This window comes from Lissotriton helveticus, chromosome 4_1 (assembly GCF_964261635.1).
Source record: "Lissotriton helveticus chromosome 4_1, aLisHel1.1, whole genome shotgun sequence".
In the NCBI taxonomy this organism is placed as follows: Eukaryota; Metazoa; Chordata; class Amphibia; order Caudata; family Salamandridae; genus Lissotriton; species Lissotriton helveticus.
In genome coordinates this window covers 710,114,664-710,138,842 of record NC_136063.1, presented here as the reverse complement: position 1 = coordinate 710,138,842, position 24,179 = coordinate 710,114,664, and the positions used below count along the sequence as shown (strand labels likewise).

The window sequence follows — 24,179 nt, the reverse complement described above, 5'->3', positions numbered from 1 at the left end:
TAGTCCGTCAGATCTCAATGTCAAACGCCAGAGTACTGACGATGACGGAGATGATGTTATTTTTACAGAGGAAACTGTTCAGGCTCAAGTACAGACTCGAGTCACTCCAATGATCGTCTTGCCGGCTGAGATAGTCACTGATCTTCAATTCTTGATCACAGACTACAAAAAACGATTCCCAGAATCGTCATCGACCCCTTCAAAAGACAACTCTCAGGAATCTTCATTGCCGCAAAGATCACCAAGGACAAGACCAGCGCCTTTGGTTATTCCTCAAGATAGTGAACAGGTTCACAACATCCAATCCTCTGATGAGGACGACGAACCTCCTGAAGAAGGTGAGGTTAGAGATGACCTCTCTCATAACAGAGATGACGAAGATTACGTTGCTCATTCTCCGGCCACACCGGAACCCAGCACGTCAGACTCTCCACCAGTGGATATCGGCGGATTCCACAATTTAATAGAGAGAGCGGCCACTAGATTTCACATGACAATGGAAACAAAAGTAACGGATTGTTTCTTATATGACTTTAAAGATCCTATAAAGAAAGAGGCAAGGTCCATTCCCATAATAGATCACATCTGGGAACAGGGTCTACAGCTCATGCAAACACCTGCATCTGTTTCAATAGTGATACCTAGACTGGATAAAAAGTATAGGGCTCTGTCAACGGCACCCACTTGCTTTAATTCACATCCTAAACCAGATTCGGTCGTCACTCAAGCCGCCCAGAAAAACTCCAGAAACCCATCCTCGCCACTGTCAGCACCACCAGACAAGGAGGGCAGGAAATTAGATGGCATAGGCAAACGCTTCTCCACAACGTCAGCCATGACGGTCAAAGTGGCCAACGCCATTGCTCTGCTAGGCAGATACAATAGACAATTATGGGAAGATATCGCTCCATATCTAACACATGTACCTGACGACTTGAAGGATGAGGTCCAGGCACTCCTTCCTGAAGGTCAAATGTCAGCATCGGAAATCATAGATTCAGCTGTCGATGTCGCCATGACAGGCTTCAGACAGCTGGCAGGCGCCGCAGTTCTGCGCAGACAAGGATGGCTCAAGGCGACATCCTTCAGACAAGAGGTCCAAACCAAAGTTGTAGATATGCCCTATGACGGACAACAACTATTTGGAGCAAAAATAGATGAAACCTTGCAGACGATCAAGAAAGACACCGACACTGCAAGAGCTCTCGGGACCTTACAATTCAGAAACCAGTCCTTTCGAGGGCACAGAGGAAGAGGACAATCCACATACAGAGGATCCTATCAAGGAAAATCCACATACTCATACAATCAAAATCGCTCACAATATCAGCAGCGACAGCAACAACAAGGTCGTCAGACCTCCTACGGGAGATCGAACTTCAGGGGCAAATCTCAAAAGAAAACGGCTGGCGGAAGACAATGACCATTTCCCGCAGCCAGTCCCTCCACCGTCCTGTCCGCTCAAAATTGGAGGCAAATTGACACATTTCCTCCACAATTGGAAATCGATTACGACAGATCGGTGGGTACTACAATTAATCCAGCACGGTCACACCTTGGAATTCAACTCCATCCCACCGTTCACTCCTCCTCACAAGCATCATCACAAACCCCTTCGTATGTTACTAAAGGAAATCTCTTCCATGATAAAAAAGGGAGCAATAGAGCGAGTACCATCAGCTCAAAAGGGAAAGGGATTTTATTCCCGCTTCTTTTTAATCCAGCAGAAAAAGAAGAAATGGAGGCCCATTCTAGATCTCAGGGCGCTCAATGCCTTCCTGAAAAGCCAATCATTTCGAATGGTGACTATCCAGGAAATCTTAGGTTCCCTAGAGGAAGGAGACTTTATGACGTCTTTGGACCTGCAAGATGCATATTACCATGTCCCAATACACAAACGCCACAAATAATTCCTACGATTCGAAGTAGCAGGTCTCCACTACCAATTCTGTGTCCTCCCATTTGGCCTCAAATCAGCGCCACACATTTTTACAAAGTGCCTGGCTCCTGTGGCAGCTTTCCTGAGACAACAAAATCACCAGGTCTTCCCCTACCTGGACGACTGGCTGGTGAAAGCACCGTCTCTCACAGACGCGCAGCTGTCTTCCAACGCCTGTCTCGATATTTTCCGGAACCTAGGTTTGACTCTCAACTTCGAGAAATCTACTTTACAACCCACCAGGATTATAACATTCCTGGGGGCCACTATAAACACCATTTCCTCCAAAGCCTTCCCATCTCAAGAAAGAAAACACAAACTGATGACTCTGGCTACCGCAGTATCTTCAAAACAAACCATCAAAGTACGGATTTTCAAATCTCTTCTAGGGATGATGTCTTCCTGCATACTACTCATCCCTCACTGTCGGCTCAGAATGCGCCCCCTTCAGGAAGCCCTGACCAAACAGTGGACCCAATGTACAGATTCCTTCGAGGATCACATAGTCATCACTCGACAAATAACCGAGACACTGCATTGGTGGATGAAGAACAAGAACCTATCCAAAGGTCTCACGTTCTTGTTACCAGAAACTCCACACGTCATAACGACGGACGCATCTCTCGAAGGATGGGGTGCAGTCCTTCAAGACTTACAAATCAGCGGCAGATGGTCAGAGCAAGAGAAGGCTCTGCATATCAACCTACTAGAACTACGAGCAGTCCTTCACTCTCTACAGGCATTCCTCCCTCGCATCAAAAACTCAGCAGTGCTTGTGAGGACGGACAACACGACCACAATGCACTACTTAAACAAGCAGGGAGGGAAACGCTCGCTGACACTGTCTCGCGAATCACAAAAAATTTGGAATTGGCTACTGCTCAACAACATCACATTAACATCGGAGTATGTCCCAGGAAAAGACAACGTCATAGCAGACGCTCTCAGCAGACAGAGCTCACTGTCCCACGAATGGGAACTGGACCAACAAGTTCTAGACAACATCTTCTCGACATGGGGAAAACCGCAAATAGACCTCTTCGCCACCAGGGAGAACAACAAATGCCACAGCTTCGCAAGTTGGCATCCCCAACAGAGGTCATTAGGAAATGCATTTTCCATCGCATGGCGCAACGTGTTTGCGTACGCATTTCCGCCATTTCCCCTGATAAGCAGAGTCATCCGGAAAATGAAAATGGAACATTGCACATTGATTCTCATTGCCCCATACTGGCCGAGACAACATTGGTTCGCAGACCTCCGTCGCCTCTCAGTCCGACCATCAATCCAACTGCATCAACATCCCTCTCTACTCTCGATGTCCAACGGCCAGATACTCCACCCGAATCTGAAATCTCTCAGATTATCGGCTTGGCTCCTGAGTACCGAGAATTCTGTCACCTACGCATCCCGCAGGAGTGCAAGGAAGTCCTAGCTAAAGCAAGAGCAGTTAGCACGAACAAAACTTATTCCTTGAAATGGAAGCGCTTTTGTATTTGGTGTAAAGACAACAATATACATCCTTTCAGGATCACTCCAGAGCAGATACTGCCTTATCTACTACATCTGGCCCAAGCAGGACTTGCGCATGCTTCCATCAGGGTACATCTGGCAGCAATCTCACGCTTCACAAGGACTTCAACAGGTCCATCCCTATGGTCCAACAGACTGATAAAACAGTTCCTTAAAGGGCTTTATAGATCTTTCCCTAGACCAAGACGAATACCACCAACGTGGCATCTGAATATTGTACTCAATCAATTGATGAAGCATCCATTTGAACCTATCCATAGGGCTGATATCAAATACATTTCATGGAAGACTGCACTTCTTTTAGCTTTAACGTCAGCCAGAAGAGTCAGTGAGTTACAAGCTCTTTCGATACAGGATCCTTTCATGCAATTTAGAGAGGACAGAGTAATTTTAAGAACCAACCCCCGTTTCATTCCTAAAGTCCCTTCGGACTTCCATCTCAATGAACCGCTTGTGCTTCGCTCATTCTTCCCTAACCCAATCACAGTGGCTGAAAGATCTCTTCACTCTTTGGACATTAAGAGATGTCTAAAATTTTACCTGGACAAAACAAAAGATTTCAGAAAAACAAAACAACTTTTCGTCGCCTTCAGCAGGCCTAGAAAAGGCATGCCACTCTCCAAACAAACCATTTCCAGATGGATATCGGCAGCAATTGCATTTTGTCATGATAAAGCCGGACGTCCATTACATTCCACAGTCTGAGCACATTCCACGAGAGCTGTGTCCACATCGGCAGCACTATTCGCTGGAGTACCGATTCTGGACATCTGCAGAGCGGCCACCTGGAAATCGCCGCATACCTTTACAAGACACTACTGCCTGGACACGGAACTGATGCAGGATGCAGCTGTGGGCCAAGCTGTACTTCGCCATCTATTCCAGTAAGATGAGCCTTCCTACTTCCCACCGTCCTGCAATGGTATGCACATTTCTTTACTTTACTCATTATATTACTGATGGTATCTAGTCACATGATATGCATTATCTCAGACTGTTATATTCCATCGCATATGTGCATAATGTATTGCTTGCTATTCTGATTCAGGCATGTGAATCTATGAAAGACACCCATAATACTGGATAAGAAATGCGTTACTTACCTGTAACAGCAGTTATCCAGTATTGGTGTCTTTCATAGATTCACATGCAACCCTCCCACCTCCCCAGGAAGGGCTCATCTCTCACTACAGAGCATATGTTACGTCTACCTAGCGTGGTGCGTACAAAAATCTGAGAGACTGAGGCTCCTGACAGGAAGGTTCTAGAGGGAGGTGGTAGCTGATTGGCTACCTTTAGGAATTTGGTCCTTTTTACAAAAGGACATAGATAGGCTACTAAGGCAAGGCCCTTAGGCCTATTTTTCTCTATGTATGTCTATAGGACATTACTTTTCTATTACCGGGGCTCCCGTCTCGACGACGGGGAATGATTCAGGCATGTGAATCTATGAAAGACACCAATACTGGATAACTGCTGTTACAGGTAAGTAACGCATTTCTTATTCAGAAAGCATATGCGTTCACTCAACACTCACTTTCCTGACTGAAAATGGCATGTAAGTAGAGAGAAACATGTAAACGGAAGATGGAAAGTGTGTTTACTCACTATTCTTTTTCTGTTCATGTACATTCAAAGCTTAGTTACTCCATTAAGGCCATAGTAGGCAGCGGCTTTCCTGTGTCACCAGAAATAGGCACACAAAGGCGACAAATCACATAAATGCATTTTTTTTGCTGGATGAAATGTAGCCTACAAACAGCAAAATCATACATTACATTGTGGTTCCTGGTTCCCTAGGAGTACGCCATTCTCAGATTCTAGTTTCATGGACCACATTTCAGATTACCTCCCAAAAAATCAAAGGCTCTGTTCGAACAATATCTACCTGGGAAGCTTTAATATTGATGGACGTTGACAAGTGCAAACCATTATTCAATTTACCAGTATACTAAAGCCCTCAAGTTGCATCAGCTTTTTATCTTGCTCACACACAATGAAGGCTAAATGTTTGTTCTATTCATGACTGACTCTTCAGCTATCCTTTATTTACTACCAGTATACAGTGGCTGGGCTGATCACTTCTCCATCTCTATTCAAATTCATCCTCTTGTTCTTAAGAGCCCTTCCAAGAAAATATGCCTTATACTTCTCTTAATGATTTTACACGTTCTGGTCCGAGTAATCGTGATCCTTGATCAATTCATCTTTTAATATTAGCTCCACCCTATGATCTTATTATTCCATCATTGATGACATTGTTGACAATGCTAATAGAAGTAAAAACTTGAAATCTTGGTTACATACCACGTCCAGTCATCACTATACTAATGATACACACGTATATCTAAAAAGTATCATTATTAAATTACATCTTCCTCATCCTCCAACCATGTTGATTATAAATTCAGCAATGGATGCAGAACACCTGTATGACGTGAACCCTTCAAAATACTGCACTCCTCCTGATAACCCCTAGAGAACAAGTTCGCCACATACTCAAGGAACCCAAGATTTCACCTTTGTTCATGTCATCAGTTTGTGTGCTTCATGTGTGGCACTTTGCTTTCCATCATCCCTCATTTCAACAAATTTGCTCAATCCCAAAATGAAAGCAGCAGTTCCTGCCCTGACTGTATCTTGTGTAGACTTTAGGAGCACTTTTCTGGTGTAAGTAAGTCAGACACAATTTGCTTCTGTCAAAGCCATTTTCCAATCAACTACAAGACTCCTGCCTATACATGATCATACCTCCATATTACTTAGACTGTTGCATGAACTTCCCAAAGAGGAAAAGATGAAGTTCAAGATCTACTGCCTAGTCCATAAAGCGATTCACAAAAGAAGTCCAGCGCACCTCCCCAGTCTGCTGGTTATCTCAGGCAGCCAATGTGTACTTGAAGCAAGAACACTGTCCAATTGAAAACTATGAGATCCTGAACCACACAACATAGAACTAGTCATTCACAGGCACTACAGCTGATTCATCATGGAACTCATTTCTTGCCAAAATAGATCTCTACCCCAACCTCTTTTCTAACGTTCATAAGACTTATCTCTTCCTGTTTGCACCATAATTGTAACTGAAATCACTATTAGATTGACCCACCGTTGGACCCCGCAGTCACTTACGAGCCACCTGTATTGTTCTATGTAAAGTGCCCTTGTTTTGTATTGCCATAGAAAACTGTACTGTAAATAGGCATGTTGTGATGTTACTGATGTTAGTCGTAATGTGTTTTATACCATAAGTAGAACCAGTATTGATTTATGGTTGCCTGGTACATCCACCTTGGAATTTAATGATAAACCTGTAACATATGTAAGCATGCTTTATGTTCTGTAATCAGAACTGTACAATATTGCAAATACTAAATATATTTATTGTCCAAAATTCAAATAGTATGAAACACGATTCTTGTTTAACGAGGAGCTCTCGAGTGTACCATACTTTGATACTGTCACAGTGAAACCTGATATAACAAGCCAAAGGAGAGGCGCCAGTGATTTGATACTATCTAAATGCATAAATATAGAAGTCCTTTCCTGTTCATAGTCCTGGTTTGTGACTCGTGAGCTATTAGGCTGGCAGTGGCATTTTCGTGTGTTGACTCGCTTGACAAAAACCTATATTGCTTGAAAAAGTCATTGAGTGAGATGGCAGTCATCGCGAAGGACCAGTGCTGTGTTCATTAGGTAGTTTTACTGTGACAGTTCTGTGCTTACAACTACTACATTATAGGTGCTTTGCCATTCAAACCTACACTCATCAGCTTACTCGTGCATTAAAACTCTGATCTCTTTTCCTCCCCACGGCACCTGTGGTAATCACCTGTTTGTCTACTAACTCCTAATATCCCTAGTGGCACACCTCATCATGATGTACTAGCCAACCTTCCTTTCCTAAAGCCCTTTTTTAAAACCTAATTCTGATTCCTCTGGAATGAACTGGGCCTCACCTTCGCTACAGGACCTATCAGTTCTCTTCAAAATCACAGGCCTACCGGTGCTACTTTTCCATCCTATACCTGAGCGAGAGGTCCTTCAGACTCGTTCACTACCCGCCTAATCCCAACAACCCTGTTCATCCTGTAGCATGTGCAAAGCCTGCCTGTTCAAAACAACTACGCTTGCAGTAGACTTCTGTAACACTTTACTAAATTATATTCCGACACTTAGGAGATCCCCTACGCATGATGGATTTCCTGACCCACCTTTATAACTCACTTCCTACAGTTGTTTTACAGATTTCTCTCCAAGTGTCTGGGTGAAGGAGTGGTCCACACTGGACTACCATCCATAAAAAGCTCTTAAGGCATGTCCTCTGGTCTGATGGTGCACACATATCTAGCAAAAGTATCACTTCATTGTCACAAACATCCTTTGGTGGTATGTCAGATAGCTTCTTTTGTTTTCAGCTTACTGTAATATGCAAAGTTAGCTACACATTGACATATAACCTGTGATCTATACCACCCTTTTAAATGTTGCATGTTTGGTTTGAAGCTAATAATTTGTGTTTTGTACACAGTGCACCTGGTGGATATATGGAATGTCATTGAAGCACTTAGAGAAAACGCGTTGAACAACCTTGACCCAAATGTAGAGCTGAATGTGGCTCGCCTGGAAGCTGTGCTATCCACCATCTTCTACCAGCTCAACAAGCGGATGCCAACCACACACCAGATCAACGTGGATCAGTCTATCAGCCTATTGCTCAACTTCCTGCTGGCAGCCTATGACCCGTATGTTTATCTTATTCATTTATTTAGAATTGTTCTGATAGCAAGAAATTATGAATATTCTTTGGACGGAACATCATGTATAACCATATATCTACCTAATAAATATGAAATGTGGCCCGCACTGAGCATTACATCATGTGCTGTACACGTTCCAGGGGAGTTTAGTATATCGGAGGTTTAGGAACCTTCTATGAATGCAGTTGTAATGCACACTACATCTGCATCCCACACGAAGTTTGGCTAAAGTACCTACAGTAACTAAACTCTGGATTGGAAATACTATTGTAGTCCCTTTGTTTGAAAATTAGAGGGCTAGTCTAGAAATGCCAAGTTGTAAGGGAAAGGACAGTATTAAAAGACCCCAGTGCTTTATTGACATAAAAGGTCAGTGCAGTCTTTTCAAAATGAATTGACCCAACAGTGATGTCAGTGACTGGTCATTTTCTTTGTAAAGTTCAAAACTTTTGGGGAAAAAAACATTCATTGTTTGTGTTTCAGGACAACCGTTATGAGAACACTTAATTTTTTCATCCCTTTGTAAGTGACTAAAAGGCACAAAACTTCTTTTGTATAAAATAAATACTAAATGATGTGTGTGTGTATGCACGAAAATGACATAATCACATGATCACTCTGTTATAATATCAATCAATATTTATATAGCACAGCTTATCACCCCGAGGGTATCAATAAACAAGTTCTATTTTTGAATCATAAATATAAGTTCCTATAATGGAGATGCTAAAAAGAATAGTATCGTCATACACAGATAAAAAATGCAATTCTGAGATCAAAACATAATGTGGAATGTAGGGCTCAAGTCCTAAACAAGCATTTACAATGCAGTAGGTCTCGCATTATTAAAGTTTGAGCTATTGGCATTGTAAACGACAATGCCTTTTATTGATTTGTTTTTAAAACCTGCAATCGGTGCATAAACACGCACTTTGAACGTATATTCCTTGCTTACGATGAGCAAGGCTGGCAGTAAAAGAGACTGCCAGCCTTGCTTCTCATAAGCATGGACTATAAGTACAATGTGCTTGTTTACGCAAATTAATAAAAGGCATTGTCATTTACAATGCCAATAGCTCAAACTTTAATAATGCGAGACCTATTGCATTTTCAATGCTTGTTTTATTTTGACAGTGCTGCACAGCAACACCTAAAGTAATTGGCAAAACCAGTAGCTCCGAAAGGCGAGATATATTGACCTTGTCAATGCTTGTTAAAGATGCTGTTTACAGAGTTTGAGTACCTTTATGACATTTTAACTACTTGCAATTCGAGCGTTCGTTTGAGTGATGATTTCTTCTATTCGCTACCACAAAAAAAAAAGCCCGACTGAAAGCACGTCAAAAGCATAAAAACATGCAGCAGAGCAGAGTGCTTCGTGCAAACTGACCTGCCAGCAAAGTGACGCATGCGGTTCTGCTCTACACCTTGGCAGAATGCTGGGAGGGCTGAAGCTTAAACACATTCACTCGTCCACGTGCACCAATGTTCTCATGTTCTTAGTACTCGAGCGCGGCATGCACAATCATGAAAGTCTATGCAGTCTAGTGTATGTAAACGTGCGTTTGCAATAAACAAAACAGGATTTATTTTCAAAAGGCACACAAAATTTCAGACCTGAGGCACATCTAGAATGCATTTTGCTTGGCCAGAAGCACCCAGATTAAAGTATTTGGTGACCAGTGTGCCAGGACACGCTCTGCTCTACAGGATCAACAACTGTATAATGACAACTTCCTTTACGCCAGGTGTTGTGTGCCACTATAGTTAATCTAGTGTGCTGTGAAAATATGAAGTAAGCACTGCCGATTCTTGGGGGCGGGGTCCTGCCGGGAGGAGACACATGGACATTCAATGCATACGGCCCATTCTAGGATTTTTACTCAAAGCATATATTCATACAGTCACTCAGGCATGAGCACACATGCACACATTCTTCTGAGTGTATTGCAGCAGCCACACACAAAGCGCCTGGCTCATTTTCATGCACAAAAACATACACGCACACAGGTATATGAATGTATAAAGCACAAACAGTCTTGTGTCTGTGCACACACATGGCCGGCTTACATGGTGAGGTTTGGGGCACACAAACACATATCTAAGGCCCATATGTACTAATAACGTCTTTTCCCATTGACTCAGAATGGGCAAAGCTCTTTGATACATCAGGCCCACTTTCCTCACCTCGGTCTGCCTCTCATTGCCCGCGGTGTTTCGTCACCACATTACACCCACCAACATTTGCTTCTCACTTGTTCCTCTTACGTCTCCTCACACGGCCCACCTCAGACTGTCTCACACGTCTAACAGCGCCCTCGCTGTGCACCGCACACCAGTGCCTGGTTCTCACCCTCGAACCAACATCTGCACTTACCACTGTTAACCAGTGTCTGTTCCACATATCGCCCACCACCACTGTCTCCTCTCACGTCATGCTACGCCGATCTTGTCTGCCAGGCCCCACAACTGCCCATCTCTGCCCGCTTCTCCCTCTGCCCTCTAGTGTCTGCTCCTCACACTGCCATCGCTGCCCGCCGTCTACTTCTTCTCACACTCACCAGTGTCTGAAGTCCGTCTCTTCCACTTTCCGCAGTGTCTGCCTCTTAAATCGCCCACCCTCGCTTTATTTTCACACTGCCCTCCAAAGTCCGCCTCTAACTTTGCCCGCAAGTGCCATCTTGAGCATATGTGCTCGCGGTGGTGGAAGCGGAGTGTAAACTCTGCATTAGTTGTGTATATCACTTGTCACGTGGGGGTAGAGGCTGGCGGAATGGACCCTCTGCTTGCAGGCTTTCTGGCAGCGGGTACCTAAATGTGGGCTTCCTGGTATTGCACATGGGCTTTAGTATTTTTATGTGGATAATAAAAGAGTTACTGAACCCAAGGGCCTTAGAGTAGGTGTGAATGTGGAAGGTGAGAAGCACCATAGGCATTAGAAACAGAAGTGCGTGGCGGAAGTGGAGGCCTCCTGACTCCTCGCATGTACCCATTCAGTGGTTGGCCTCTCAGCTGAGTCAGCAGTGTGCAGAAGTCCCCGTGCTGCCTGGGTCTGCAGGTGTTAACCCTTCCAGTTATATCATGAAAAGCGATGCGCGGCTCACACATGAGACGTGGCTTCTGAGAATAGCAACATGTCATTTTCCTGTGTAGACCTGTTGCCGCGCGCACTCCTGTCACGAACCAGTTCAGGCTGTTTCCAGTCTCAGAAGTCCCTTTTCCGTTTTGCTTTTTTTGCCACGTGCCCTGTTATTGCTGTCCTGCGGCCGTGACGCTGTTCCTGCTAGCGGGCACTCATTCAGTTTCCAGCTGTTCTCGGACGGGATGCACAGCTAGCACTTACAGATGTGGGTGAATCTACACATAACAAGCAGCACAAACCCTCCCCGATCTATCGCCTCCCTTTAAATTATAATCCGGAATCATGTCAGCCCTGTCACCTTCCCGAGTCACGTGCACCCAAAACTGTATCCTATGGTAAAATCGGAAGAAAAGCCAAAATTCAGACTGCACTGAAAGCGATTGCTTTCGCTAATGTAAAAAAAAAAAAACACCTGTGAGTGGTGCGCGCCCGCCACTGCAAAGCATATGTCTTCAATTATCGTGCCCGTGTCGGAACGATACTTGAAGACATATGGGCTTTGGTGCACGTAACAGACACCAATAGGCCATGGGCGGAGCTACGCCACCGCCTATGTCCTATTGCGTGTTCTGTTTAAGAAACAGCACGCACGCAAAGTCCAATCAAAATGGACCTAGTAAGTGAACACGCACGAGCGTGTGGAATTTCCAGGCCCATTTTGAAAACCCCTACAAAACGGCTCGCCTACGCGAGCACTGCTACGCAGTGCATCACGAGGGCTCGCCCTAAAAAAGAAGTGGGGGACTAACCAAGTTAGGCAGTATGCAAGTGACATCATGGTGCGTGACATCACAGTGTGACATCACATTAGGCACCACAGAAAGTAGAATCACAACCTATGATCTCACAGGAAGTGACATCACAATTAGTGACATCAAATTTGAAGACCTCACACATATGTTTAGCTGGTCTATCATGACTACATTTGAGCGCATTACAATATTTTACAAATAACTTTTTATGCCAGAGTTGTGCCAAAAATGTGACGCAACCCCAACGCAAAATCTGGGCCTCAACTTCTACATTCATTTTTTTTTAAATCTGCCACAAAGAAATTGGGTACAAGGAGAAACGTGGCAATACATCTGAACTACTTAATTGGTACACAATCTGCATTATAAAATATCTTTTGGGGTTAACACACCAGCTGCATAGATCTTTGTGTTCCCAGTAAATCTCAGGGAATAAGAATAATGGTAATGTAACTCTGAAAGCAATGTACTTGCTGGAAAGACTCCTGTAATGTCCAGTCCCAGTTTTGAATCAGAGTAGCATACAGGGTTAATATGTCTCCTGCAAAGCACATCATGTGACACGCAGATGACAGATTTTTATTTTATGTAGATGGGTAAGTGGGTTCACACAGATCATTTTGTTACTTGCAGTTCATACATTTAAATCCTTCTAATATAGCACAGTGGGCTATGAAGAACATGCGTCTCCAACACCTTCTAACCCTCAGTGGCTTTTGTAACACTCCCTTTTCATTGATTTACACACATGATTTATTGTCAATGTATAATGTGTATATATGATGTAAAGCGGCCTGACACCCTGGATTAGGACAAGTAGCGCTGTAAAAGAAATAAAGACAAATAATGGTATTTAAATTGTTATTTGTGTAAATACTGGGAAACGCCAACACATCTGACATTCTTAAAGTGCATACATATGTCTTATATACAGGAACTGAACAAAGTCAAAAGCATGCCTTTCTTGAGTACCTGTGAAATAATAACAAGCTGTGAGCCTGTTTCCCCTCCATAGCATTTGCAGTTAGTGTTAGGTTCCAGTTAGCTCCCAGCCAGGATACTTAATCAAAAGGAGGTCTGATGGCCCTTTAACTTTGGCCTTTGTTTTGGGCTTAGCTGGAATTTAAAATAACAAAGCCCCCTCACCTGCACGTTGCTGCTTGGAATGAACGGAGATACGTGCAAGCGCTGCTGAATGTGTCTGAAAATTACACCAGGACGAGACCATCATATTTCTGCAGGGCCCAACTTCTTGACAGGGGAGACCGCCTACCCAAGTGTACCCTTTGACTTGTGCCCTGAGCGCTACTCAGCACCCAATTAGGAAAGGTACATGTTTCCGTCGCTATAGTGGTGAGAGATGACCTTCTGCACATCCAAAATGTGTTGTTTGGTACATGCCAAAAAGATCAATTAACGAAGTTAAATGTTTACTACTTTTTAGTTACGTACATCTAGTACTTCTCAAGCTAAGTATATTAACAACACTTTAATTGTATATTGATCATACTTGGATAATCTGTGAATTTGTGGCCTGATTTTCGTCCTGCTCTTTATTAATTGCAATTGTGGATTCCAAGGACTAAGAGTTTTCCTCCGCCAGAGTGCATGATAATACAGCATATCTATTTTAGTAATAACTAAGGGATCGATTAGTGTGTGATGGGGGCCACCCAAGTCACTAGGACTTGAGCTGGTATCAGAGGGGACCTCCTCCCTTCCTGGGTTTGCGCCACTCGCATCTATATTTTCCTTAGGGCACCCTTTGCGTTTATGAAACATATTAGGGATAACTGGATGGGTTTTTAAACTATCCCTGGGAGGATGTACTATGCTAGATGGAGACTTATCTGTCACTCCTGTCACCCCTTGTGGATTTGACTCACTCACTAGAAGGTCCTCACATTCCTCTATGAGTGTATCAATACGATCCAATACGCAGTTGCTAGCTGGCTGTTTAAATACCTTCTTTGCTTTTTTCCCTTTGTGAGTTTTGCCACCCAATCCTTCATCTCCCCCCCCCCTTCCATAGACTTTATTTTCCCCATCCCTACAAACAGTGCTCCTTCTTAATGGGATTTGCACAGGTCAGCAACAGTTATCAAATGGCGTTTTGCCAGAAATTTGCAGAGTCAAACGGGAGATATAGCAAATAAGACTCCATAACAGTACCTTATCAGTATCAGTATTGACTCGATCCCGACATGCCTGTCCACAACTGCAAGCGAAAAGGAGGGGCCCTGCCCTGCCTCTTCCTGGCACGGACGGGCAAGGACGGACCCGCCCTTGGCCCGGGCACGGCCCGCGCCGCGGAGGCAGGCAAGGAGATTTATGTGCCTCCTGGCGCTACGCTGCTGATGGTGGCGTCGAGGCTGCTGGGAGTTGGAGTCCTCACTCCTCTCCCTTCCTCCCGGTAGCTCTCGCGCTGGTTCCTGCCTTCTCCCGGTGTTGCCCTGGGCGGGTGCTGGCCCAAAGCAGAAAGGTGCCTCCTGGTGTTGATCATACTTCAAAGAGATATATGTGTTTGTTCGTACTATACTCTCAGGGAAGCTGGTATTGATTCCGCCATAAGAATCAGAATGATTTTGTCGCAAAAGATGTGATTTTTGTATTGTCACACCATTCAATGTACAAGTCATTTCCATTTGTGTCACTAGCCATTGAAAATCACTTGGGCAAGTAACATGGCGCCCAAATAAAGCTCAGCATGCCAGATCATCCATACACACCATCCTGGGACTTCTAGTCAAACAAGGAAGGACGGTGTGTAGCCTTCAATTATTCACGCTTAGGCACACTTAGAAATAGTAGCACAACCCACATACAACATATTTCACCAGCATTTACCAGTGAGGCTCATTCTCTCTTAAAGTGTGGCACTGTTCAAACTCCCAGACAAGAAAAACAGAGGTTCAGGGGAATAGCCTACTACTTCAGCTCTTACTCCTTCAAAACGTCCTACATCTTAAGAAACATCTTGAAACCACTAAATTAATAGAGATTAATAGAGTTCTTTAATGATTTACATGTGTCCCTCTGAGTCCAGATTGACAGCTCTTCCCAGAGGACTGAAGCAGTATGTACTTATGCATGTTTATCTCTAGTTCACTCTAATTGATATCGCCCATTGCCAGTATTAACTGTACACTATGATCCCTTCAATTCATATGCACTCTAAAACAAGCATTTGCAATGCAATAGGTCTCGCACTTGTGAATGTTAGAGCTATTGGTATTGTAAATGACTATGTCGTTTACCTATGTGTTTGGTTTAGAGTGTACCGGATGAATTTTGTTTGGAGTGGAATTATGTAGGTTGAATTGGAATGGTTAGTTGGAGAATGGTGTAGAGTGGGATTGTGTGGTGGGGAGTAGATTTGTGTAGTGGAATTCTGTTGCATGGTGAATAGATAGGGTTGAGACCTGCAAAAATAGATACAAAGAAGATAGAGAGGGATAGGTAGTTTGTGCACGAAGTGTTGAATAAGCTGTAGATCGAGGAGCAGAAAGAGTGTGTGAGAAAGAGAAAAATGGGAGAATATGCCATAGATGCATAAAGAGTGACCGCAGAAGAGACCCTAAGAAGCAGAGGAGAGCGTGGGTTTGAGTGATTGAAACGTTCAAAAGGCAAAGGAAAGAACTTGTGCTTGAAGACCTGAAGTGACCTAATATGAGAGTGTCAGGAAGGCTGCGTGAAAGAATGAAAGAGAGGTGTGAGAGAGAGAAGAGAAGATGGGGCACCCAGAGAGTGGGGCATGGAGATGAGAGGTGGAAGTTTGGGCTTGGATCTGCCTCTGCTGGTAGCTACTTCTCGTCTCAAAGAGTTTGGATTCACATCCAGTAAAACCAGGTCGGGAGTTTCAAGACCCCGTAATTTTTGGTACAGAAATATTAGACGACACATGGTTGCCCCAAATGCTGTGGGAAACTCATAATGGGCTCCTATGAAGACATAGAACAAGGGGAGGGTGGGGGCTGAGAAACGGAGTGTGTGAGCCGACAAGTGTTCTCTGGGATGTGGGGCATGAGAGCAGAATGTGAGGACGAAGCGTGAGCTCCATGATGGATAGTGGGGAATGCGTAAGCTCAGAAATATGTCCCATGGAGAGAGTGGTTAGATGAGGGATGGAGAGTGGGGCAAGGTGGAGCGCACTTTGGAATGGTGTACCTGCGTGGTGGACGGGGTAGATGATCTCAAAGATCGAGGGTCTGTTGGGTGAACTCAAGGAATGGATGAGTGAGGTCATGAAACAGTGTGTGGCCGGACAGCGAGAGAGGGTGGCGAGCGTGGTGATGGGTGAGAGACTTCGTGGATGGCGGACGGGCTAGTTCAGGATATGGGAAGGTGGGGGAATGCCAGATTGTGCGGTGGAGATGGGGCAGTGGGTGAGGTTGTGGATGGAGAGTAGGTGAGATGGCGAGAGTTGGCCAAATGAGAGGCTTGGGGAGGTCGATTAATGAGAGTAAAAGGCAAGGGAGGCTCAGCGGGTGGATAGCGGGTGAGATCAGGACTTGCAGACTGTGAATGAGATCAGGCGACTGAAAACTGACTGAAACAGAAGTGGGAATGGAGAGCATAAGGCAGGTGAAATGAATACATGGAGCGAGAGGGTGAGATCGGAGCATGGCGAGTGAGGAGGAGGGGTGGGGTGGGGTTGGGTAGGTGACATTGTTGCGTTGTTTCTGCAGAGGTTTGTATTTCTTCAGCCCTTGTTCCATATTCTGCGTCCGACTCATTTATCATTGTGAAGCGGGAGCACGTCCGAGCCCAGAGATTATATTCTTAGCCCGAAGAATGAGGTCTGCTGCACTGGGAATGGTGTGGTCTCCGAAACTCCAGGAGGGCTGTGCACGCGCGGGTCCGGGGACAGCTTGCATCATCTAGCGCTGCCAGACTTCACCCCGCTCAGGTGACCTGAGCTCGGCAGCAGTGCCTGCGAGTGAACCCGATGCAGCAGTTGCTCCCAACGGAAGCAGGGCTCCCACATCATTGTTTCTACTGGTCAGCAGGGCTCTCAAACTATAGGCGTGGGGACTCCCAAATGCCAACCTTACCTCCTTTCTCCCAGCAGAAGATCTCAAATATCCGATTGCGCCTATGTGGCTGCCAACTCAAGCCAAGTGCAATATTCAAAAACAAGCTGTCTCCGTGTGCACATCTCCTGTCCGCGCAGGCACAGCGAACAGGAGACAGGGAGGGACAGGAGATGTGCATGTGTGCAAGCGGCATTGAATGAAGCCAGAGAGGAGACGCCATGCGCGCACACGGTTTGTCTCCCTTCGCTAACAAAAGCCACAACAATAGACATGCCAAGGCAATGCAATGCATGCGCTGCATTTGCTAGGCGAGACCTAAAAACGTAGAAATAAAATACAATATGTGTGCTGTGTTTGGAGTTTCTCCCGTACAAGCTTTCTAAATAGCTCTTTAGCCAAATACAACCTAATATAAGTTCTTGAAATTTTGTGCCAATAGCAGTGTATGGGACATTATGGCTTAAGATAAGATGCATTTCAAAAATGGAATGTAAACCTACTTGGTGAGTTAAACTAAGGATTGGGATTTTTGCTAGAGAAAAGGGCCCTGCGCTGCTGCCATTCACTCTAGCCAGGCACCGCCTAGTGTATTATTTACATTCAGAAAAATTGGGCAGTGGAAATCATACAAAGAGTGTCATACCTCTTTGATATAAATACTCTAATAAGTGCAGAACTCTAATTCAGAACAGCCCAGTTCTGCCATTTATGAGACTACCCTCCTATTGTCACTCTCATATTGTTTCATTTCAGGGCACCAGCATATACTATACACCTGTGTGTATCTTAAGCTTCACATGTACCGCATTCCAGGAGTTCAGCTTCGACTGTGGGGTGAGGAGATGGAGTCAGATGGATGGTGCTTATAATTAAAGTTGGGCGAGCCAATGAAAGCTCGAACCAAGCTCTGGAGACAGATGTCAGGCTCTGGCTCAGCTCGAGGCCCTAATTAATGCCCAAAACAAGCTGAACTTTAATGTGGCTTTTGCCTGCCACCCACGTTCAAACCTAATGCGCCAAGAATAAAAGAAGAAACATTAACCTTATGATGTAAAACAAGAGAGGGAAATATATACCCATCTAGAGGCTGAATGGTACAATATGAAATCAGACATTTTTAGATTTTTCCTGGCTTTCCTGCTTTACCAAACTTCAATCTTAGGCAAATATTTTATTTCATTGTGCTTTTGGTTTCCTTATTGCATTTCAGAGCACTTTAAAATTGGTGAGTTTAGGTAGTGCACTATACAAAGAACCTCTCTTGTGCCTGATTTAAATAGACTATGAAGTTGCTCTATGTAATAATCTAGGTCTACTTACAGGGGAGCGGTCTACCTTGTCTGGCCGAATACCAGGCCTCGGCTCTGCAGATAGACTTTTCTACGTTCGAGATCGAGGATGTTATCAGAGTCCCGCTGTCTGGGAAGCCAGTCAGGGAAGATACCATCCCGCTTGAATTCTATCAAATATTTATCAAAATTCTTCTCCCTGGAATTTATGCATCTGGTGGACTATATCGATAGTGGCGGAGAGATTTCTGGCTCATGGAACCTTACTAATATCATTGTTTTTCTAAAGAAAGATAAACCAACGGAGGACAGGTTCTCTTATCGTCCCATTTTCATGATAAATTGTGATTCTAAGATCTTTGCGAACTTATTAGCCTTCCGACTGGCCCTTTTAGCCCAGTACCTGGTTTCATCGCAACTGCAAGACTTTTCACCCAATAGGGATACTGCCAGCCATATAAACACGCAATTGCCGCCTTCAACTTGCATCATCTAGCGCTGCCAGACTTCACCCCGCTCAGGTGACCTGAGCTCGGCAGCAGTGCCTGCGAGTGAACCCGATGCAGCAGTTGCTCCCAACGGAAGCAGGGCTCCCACATCATTGTTTCTACTGGTCAGCAGGGCTCTCAAACTATAGGCGTGGGGGCTCCCAAATGCCAACCATACCTCCTTTCTCCCAGCAGAAGATCTCAAATATCCGATTGCGCCTATGTGGCTGCCAACTCAAGCCAAGTGCAATATTCAAAAACAAGCTGTCTCCGTGTGCACATCTCCTGTCCGCGCAGGCACAGCGAACAGGAGACAGGGAGGGACAGGAGATGTGCATGTGTGCAAGCGGCATTGAATGAAGCCAGAGAGGAGACGCCATGCGCGCACACGGTTTGTCTCCCTTCGCTAACAAAAGCCACAACAATAGACATGCCAAGGCAATGCAATGCATGCGCTGCGTTTGCTAGGCGAGACCTAAAAACGTAGAAATAAAATACAATATGTGTGCTGTGTTTGGAGTTTCTCCCGTACAAGCTTTCTAAATAGCTCTTTAGCCAAATACAACCTAATATAAGTTCTTGAAATTTTGTGCCAATAGCAGTGTATGGGACATTATGGCTTAAGATAAGATGCATTTCAAAAATGGAATGTAAACCTACTTGGTGAGTTAAACTAAGGATTGGGATTTTTGCTAGAGAAAAGGGCCCTGCGCTGCGGAATTTATGCATCTGGTGGACTATATCGATAGTGGCGGAGAGATTTCTGGCTCATGGAACCTTACTAATATCATTGTTTTTCTAAAGAAAGATAAACCAACGGAGGACAGGTTCTCTTATCGTCCCATTTTCATGATAAATTGTGATTCTAAGATCTTTGCGAACTTATTAGCCTTCCGACTGGCCCTTTTAGCCCAGTACCTGGTTTCATCGCAACTGCAAGACTTTTCACCCAATAGGGATACTGCCAGCCATATAAACACGCAATTGCCGCCTTCAACTTGGCGGAATTGTTGGTTAAAGGGGTTGACATGGTCCTGATAGATGCAGAAAAGGCCTTTTACTGGGTCACATGGGCCTTTTTCAAGGCAATAATGAGAGCCCTCGGTATTGGCAAAAGATTTATTACGGGAGTACAGTCTTTCTATAGAAATCCGACGGGTAACTTGGTCTATGGTGGAAATCGTTTTCCACCATTTAGGATCTTCAGGGGCACCCGATATGGGTGCCCACTTTCTCCACTTTTATTTGCACTTTATACCAAACCCTATTTAAGGTCTCTTGTAATCAACCAACAGATACAGCCAGTGATATCTACCGGTTTTGAGCTTAAAATTACAACTTATGCTGATGACATTACAATCTTTACTCCTGAACCACAAGTAACCATCGACATAGTTTCAAAGGGTGCTTTTAGTTCGGAACTCTCTCCGGATATAAACTAAATCTACCCAAAATGCACATCCTACTTAACTTTGTCAGAGGATCCAATCCTGGGGACAGATTCAACTGCTACCTACCTAAGAGTTAGGCTTCACAGCAGAATGGACTGCATCTTTCAATTAAACTATGAACCCCTCTTGCAATCGGTCACGGCAGCAACATAAAAATGAATGTTTTACAAAAATTCTTATACCTTTTTCGAGCAATACCACTTCTGGTCCCATACTAATTCTTTAAACACCCGACTGTGCTACTGGCAGCTTCCTATGGGGCAATAAGAGGACCAGATGAGCTATTGGTTTTTTGAAACTCCCATACAACCGGGGCAGAGGGTGGGTTAAGGGGGATTTGGAGTGTCAGCTTCCTGATTATAAGCTCTATTTTTGGGCAGCCTTTGGAGGCCATATCAGAAATTTGCATACAGGTCAAGACCCGGACCCGTCTACATTGGGCTATCAACTAGCATTGGGATCAGATGATAGATTTTTTTTTCATAGACTTTCCGATCTCAACTACTACTAGCGGATCAGGTTTAAAATTACTAAAGACATCATCCGTATCTGGAAGGAAACTGTTTCAATTACTCCTTACCTACCCTGCACACACTTGCGGCTAGAGCAGTCGACCTCGAAGCTGGGGAACCAGGTTTGCGTCTCGGCAACGACTCTCAACATCCTGTGATTCTGGGCAAATCATTTCATCTCCTCGTGCCTAGCAAAAATTAATGTGTCCATCTGTAACAAAACTGGTGCTCATGTAAGCGCTCTGATACCTGATATCTTCAGGTCGAGTTTGCGCTTATATAAAACTAAAAAAAAAACAACATATGATCAACTTTGGGGGAGCCTGAAATTTCCCTCTATCTTCCATGATACAATAGGTAAAGCCTGGGCAACTCTAGGGGTGAAGACTGCTAGGCAGCTGTTTGACAGTTATGGGCATTGTTCATTTTCTTCCTTTCACACCTCTTTTGACCTTCCCTATCATTTTATGTAAGCACTTGCAATGTGTGATTTCTTTCTATGTGGGTGGAAAGACAGGATAATTTTGGAAGATATGGATATTCTGCAGGGCCAGCTCTAGGGCAGTGCGACCGGTGCCACCGCACCGGGTGCTTACTCTTCGAGGGGGCGCCCTGTTTGGAAGTATTTTATAGTTTTAAAAGCACCTGCTGTTGCATTGCTGGCCTCCTCCAATTTTCATACAACAATACACATTTCAAGATAACTACGGTGATTAACGTTCTTCCTGGAGAGAGAAAGAGTTTCATCTAGTAGAAGTTTTAACTCATTTTATGGTAGCACAGAGGGTTAATATGCCTGCTGCAAATAATTTGTATCATGCAGATCTCAATGTGCATATAGTTTAAAGGGGTCAGTGCTTTTGTCAGACAGATCCCTTTGTTACTAGTAGTGTAGATGTTAAAATCCTAACATGGAACAGTGAGCTAATAACTGTCAAAGAGCTGCATGCAAACTGCAAAGTATAGATTATAGCATTATAAGTTTTACCTCTGTCTTTCATTATTCTAATGTTTCAAAGAGTGTTCATTTCGGTAAAGAAAAAATCCTTATTATTAAATGTAACCCCAAACCATGGGGTTATGTTTTAAATTCTGAGTTTGTGCTTCTCCAGACCAAGCACTCTTAAACTATACTGTGTACCAGTATGGAGGACATGCGGCTCACCTTGTAGTCTTCTGGCGTATGTAACATTTCCTATACACTGATTTACACACCTATGATTGATTGTCTCTTTGTAGTGTGTGTGTGATGTAAAGTGCTCTGACACCCTACACTGGTATAAGAGGTGCTATATAACTAATTAAATACATCTGAGAGAGTGTGGTTATGGAGACTTGAGGGGGCACTGTTGAAGGGTGGTAGTGAGGGAGTCTATGGGGGTACCAACAAACATTGTCGCACAGTGCTAAATCCAGCCCTGATATTCTGTCTTATCTATACAGGGCACCTGACAAGGCTTTGATCAGAGCATTATCTCAGATCTTCAGTGCTTACAGTACTAATGACTGCTCACTGCTAGCCTCTTAATGGAGTAGGGTGCTGAACTCTGCACCTTAGAAAGTATTGATCACTCTGTACACTCTGTCAGCTGAAAGCCTCAGCAGTTTAAGACCATCTGTCTGCCCCACTACACCCCTGAAAGAATCTCCAAATGGACTACAAGCCATGTTTCTGACCAGAGTCATTGTTCTAGGTGTGGATTGCCCGCGGCAGATAGTGTTCATATGTTTGTTAGCTGCTCTGCGCTGCAGGACTTTTGGTAGGGGTCCATGTTCCACCTTGGACGCCATTTTCAGCTATCCATCAATGAGATTATGTTGGCTCACAAAATAGATTCTAACCCCAGGCAAACATCACTGATGTCAATCATAATAAGTACCACTTGGCTGTGTATAGCTAGGTATTGGATGAGCTCCTCTCCTCCCAAGGTACCAGAGTGGTGGGCCATCCCTAAGGCCAGAGGCCCCAAAGCTTTTGAACTTTTTCGATGTGTCTGGGCCTGTTTTACTTAGTGATGGATTGCATTGTTCTGTAATTGGTCTATTTCTTTCTTTCTTTCTTCTCTCTTTCTCTATCCCTTTTTTTTCGTATTACTTTATATCGCGGCCTATCCTCATGTTTCTATGATTTTGCATTATTTCTGTTTTATTGCAATGAGATTGCAATGATGTCTTGTGTATATGACTGATTCTTAAGTAAAAAAAAAAGAATTCAAAACACGTGACTTCTGACTTACCTCTTAATTCACTAAGGGCACTGTTGTCACAGTGAGTGATGGGAGACATGGATATTTTTTAATTCATGTTTTAAAATACGCCTTTAGTAAATGCCTCAATGCAGTGATATAATTTGATGTACTAAGTTGAAACACTTCTTTATGGTAAAGAAATACACTTATTTGAATGGGAGTTTTCAGCGTGTTCTTATATGGTGTGTGTTGCACATTTTACGTGCCATACGTTTTCAGGACTCTGCAAGTACGTGGGCTCTTGTGGCCCAATCAGACCCTCGGCTCGGCTCTCCCTGTTCATTTCGTGGCTCGCTCACCAGTACTTACAAAATAGGCCAATGAAGGGCGGTCTGTCACCCAGGTATTGCTTCCTGAAGTTTACCACTCATAGGGGAATAGAGAGGCCTTCCTTGTAAGTGCTGCGGAACTGTGAGTGTCTCATGAGGAATGCAGAGTCTTAAAACTGGACCATGAATATTTGTAAAGAATTTTCCATGTTGATGCTTTCATAAATATTGCTTTGTAAACAAAAATATGTATCTCCAAGAGATATGCTGGCTGCAATAAATACAAAAAAATAATTTCCGGCTCCTCGCTGTGCTATTTAAGATCACTGCGATGCCGCAGAAATCTTCCATTCTTGTTAAATAGCTTTTCTGCAATTCCGCGTTTATAATGTAATCTTTAGAGCCTCTGAAGACATCCCATTTGCAGCAATCTGGCATGTATGTGTTTGATTCCCCGTCTCATGACTTTCAAATTAACGGTTTTCCGCTTAATTAAATTATCCTTTGGAGTGGAAGAGCTTTTCATTGCCCGCCTTGCAATGTTTAATGACTTGCCAAATGCATGCCTAAGTATCAAAACTCGTGTGGGGATCTGACACATTGCGGGGCCTCACGGGGCAGCACGTGCTGCACTGGTTCAAGCAGGGCCTCTTCCAGGCGCTCCATTTACACCAATCTCGTGGCTCAGAAGAGGGGTGCCAGCTCGTTGTTTGTATTTTCACAGTGTCTTTTCAGTCACTTTAGTCAGTAGATGCTGCT

General features: G+C 44.1%; 1 protein-coding gene across 18 annotated transcripts in view; it reads left to right on the top strand.

Annotated features, from left to right (window-relative positions):
* DTNA (dystrobrevin alpha) overlaps positions 1 to 24,179 on the top strand; it is a 658,854-nt gene that overhangs the window by 275,755 nt on the left and 358,920 nt on the right. For all 18 annotated transcript variants that reach the window (XM_078687336.1, XM_078687334.1, XM_078687333.1 and 15 more), the window contains exon 4: positions 8,004 to 8,217. In XM_078687336.1, coding sequence (XP_078543462.1) covers positions 8,004 to 8,217 — 214 coding nt within the window. The remainder of the gene's footprint in view (positions 1 to 8,003; positions 8,218 to 24,179) is intronic.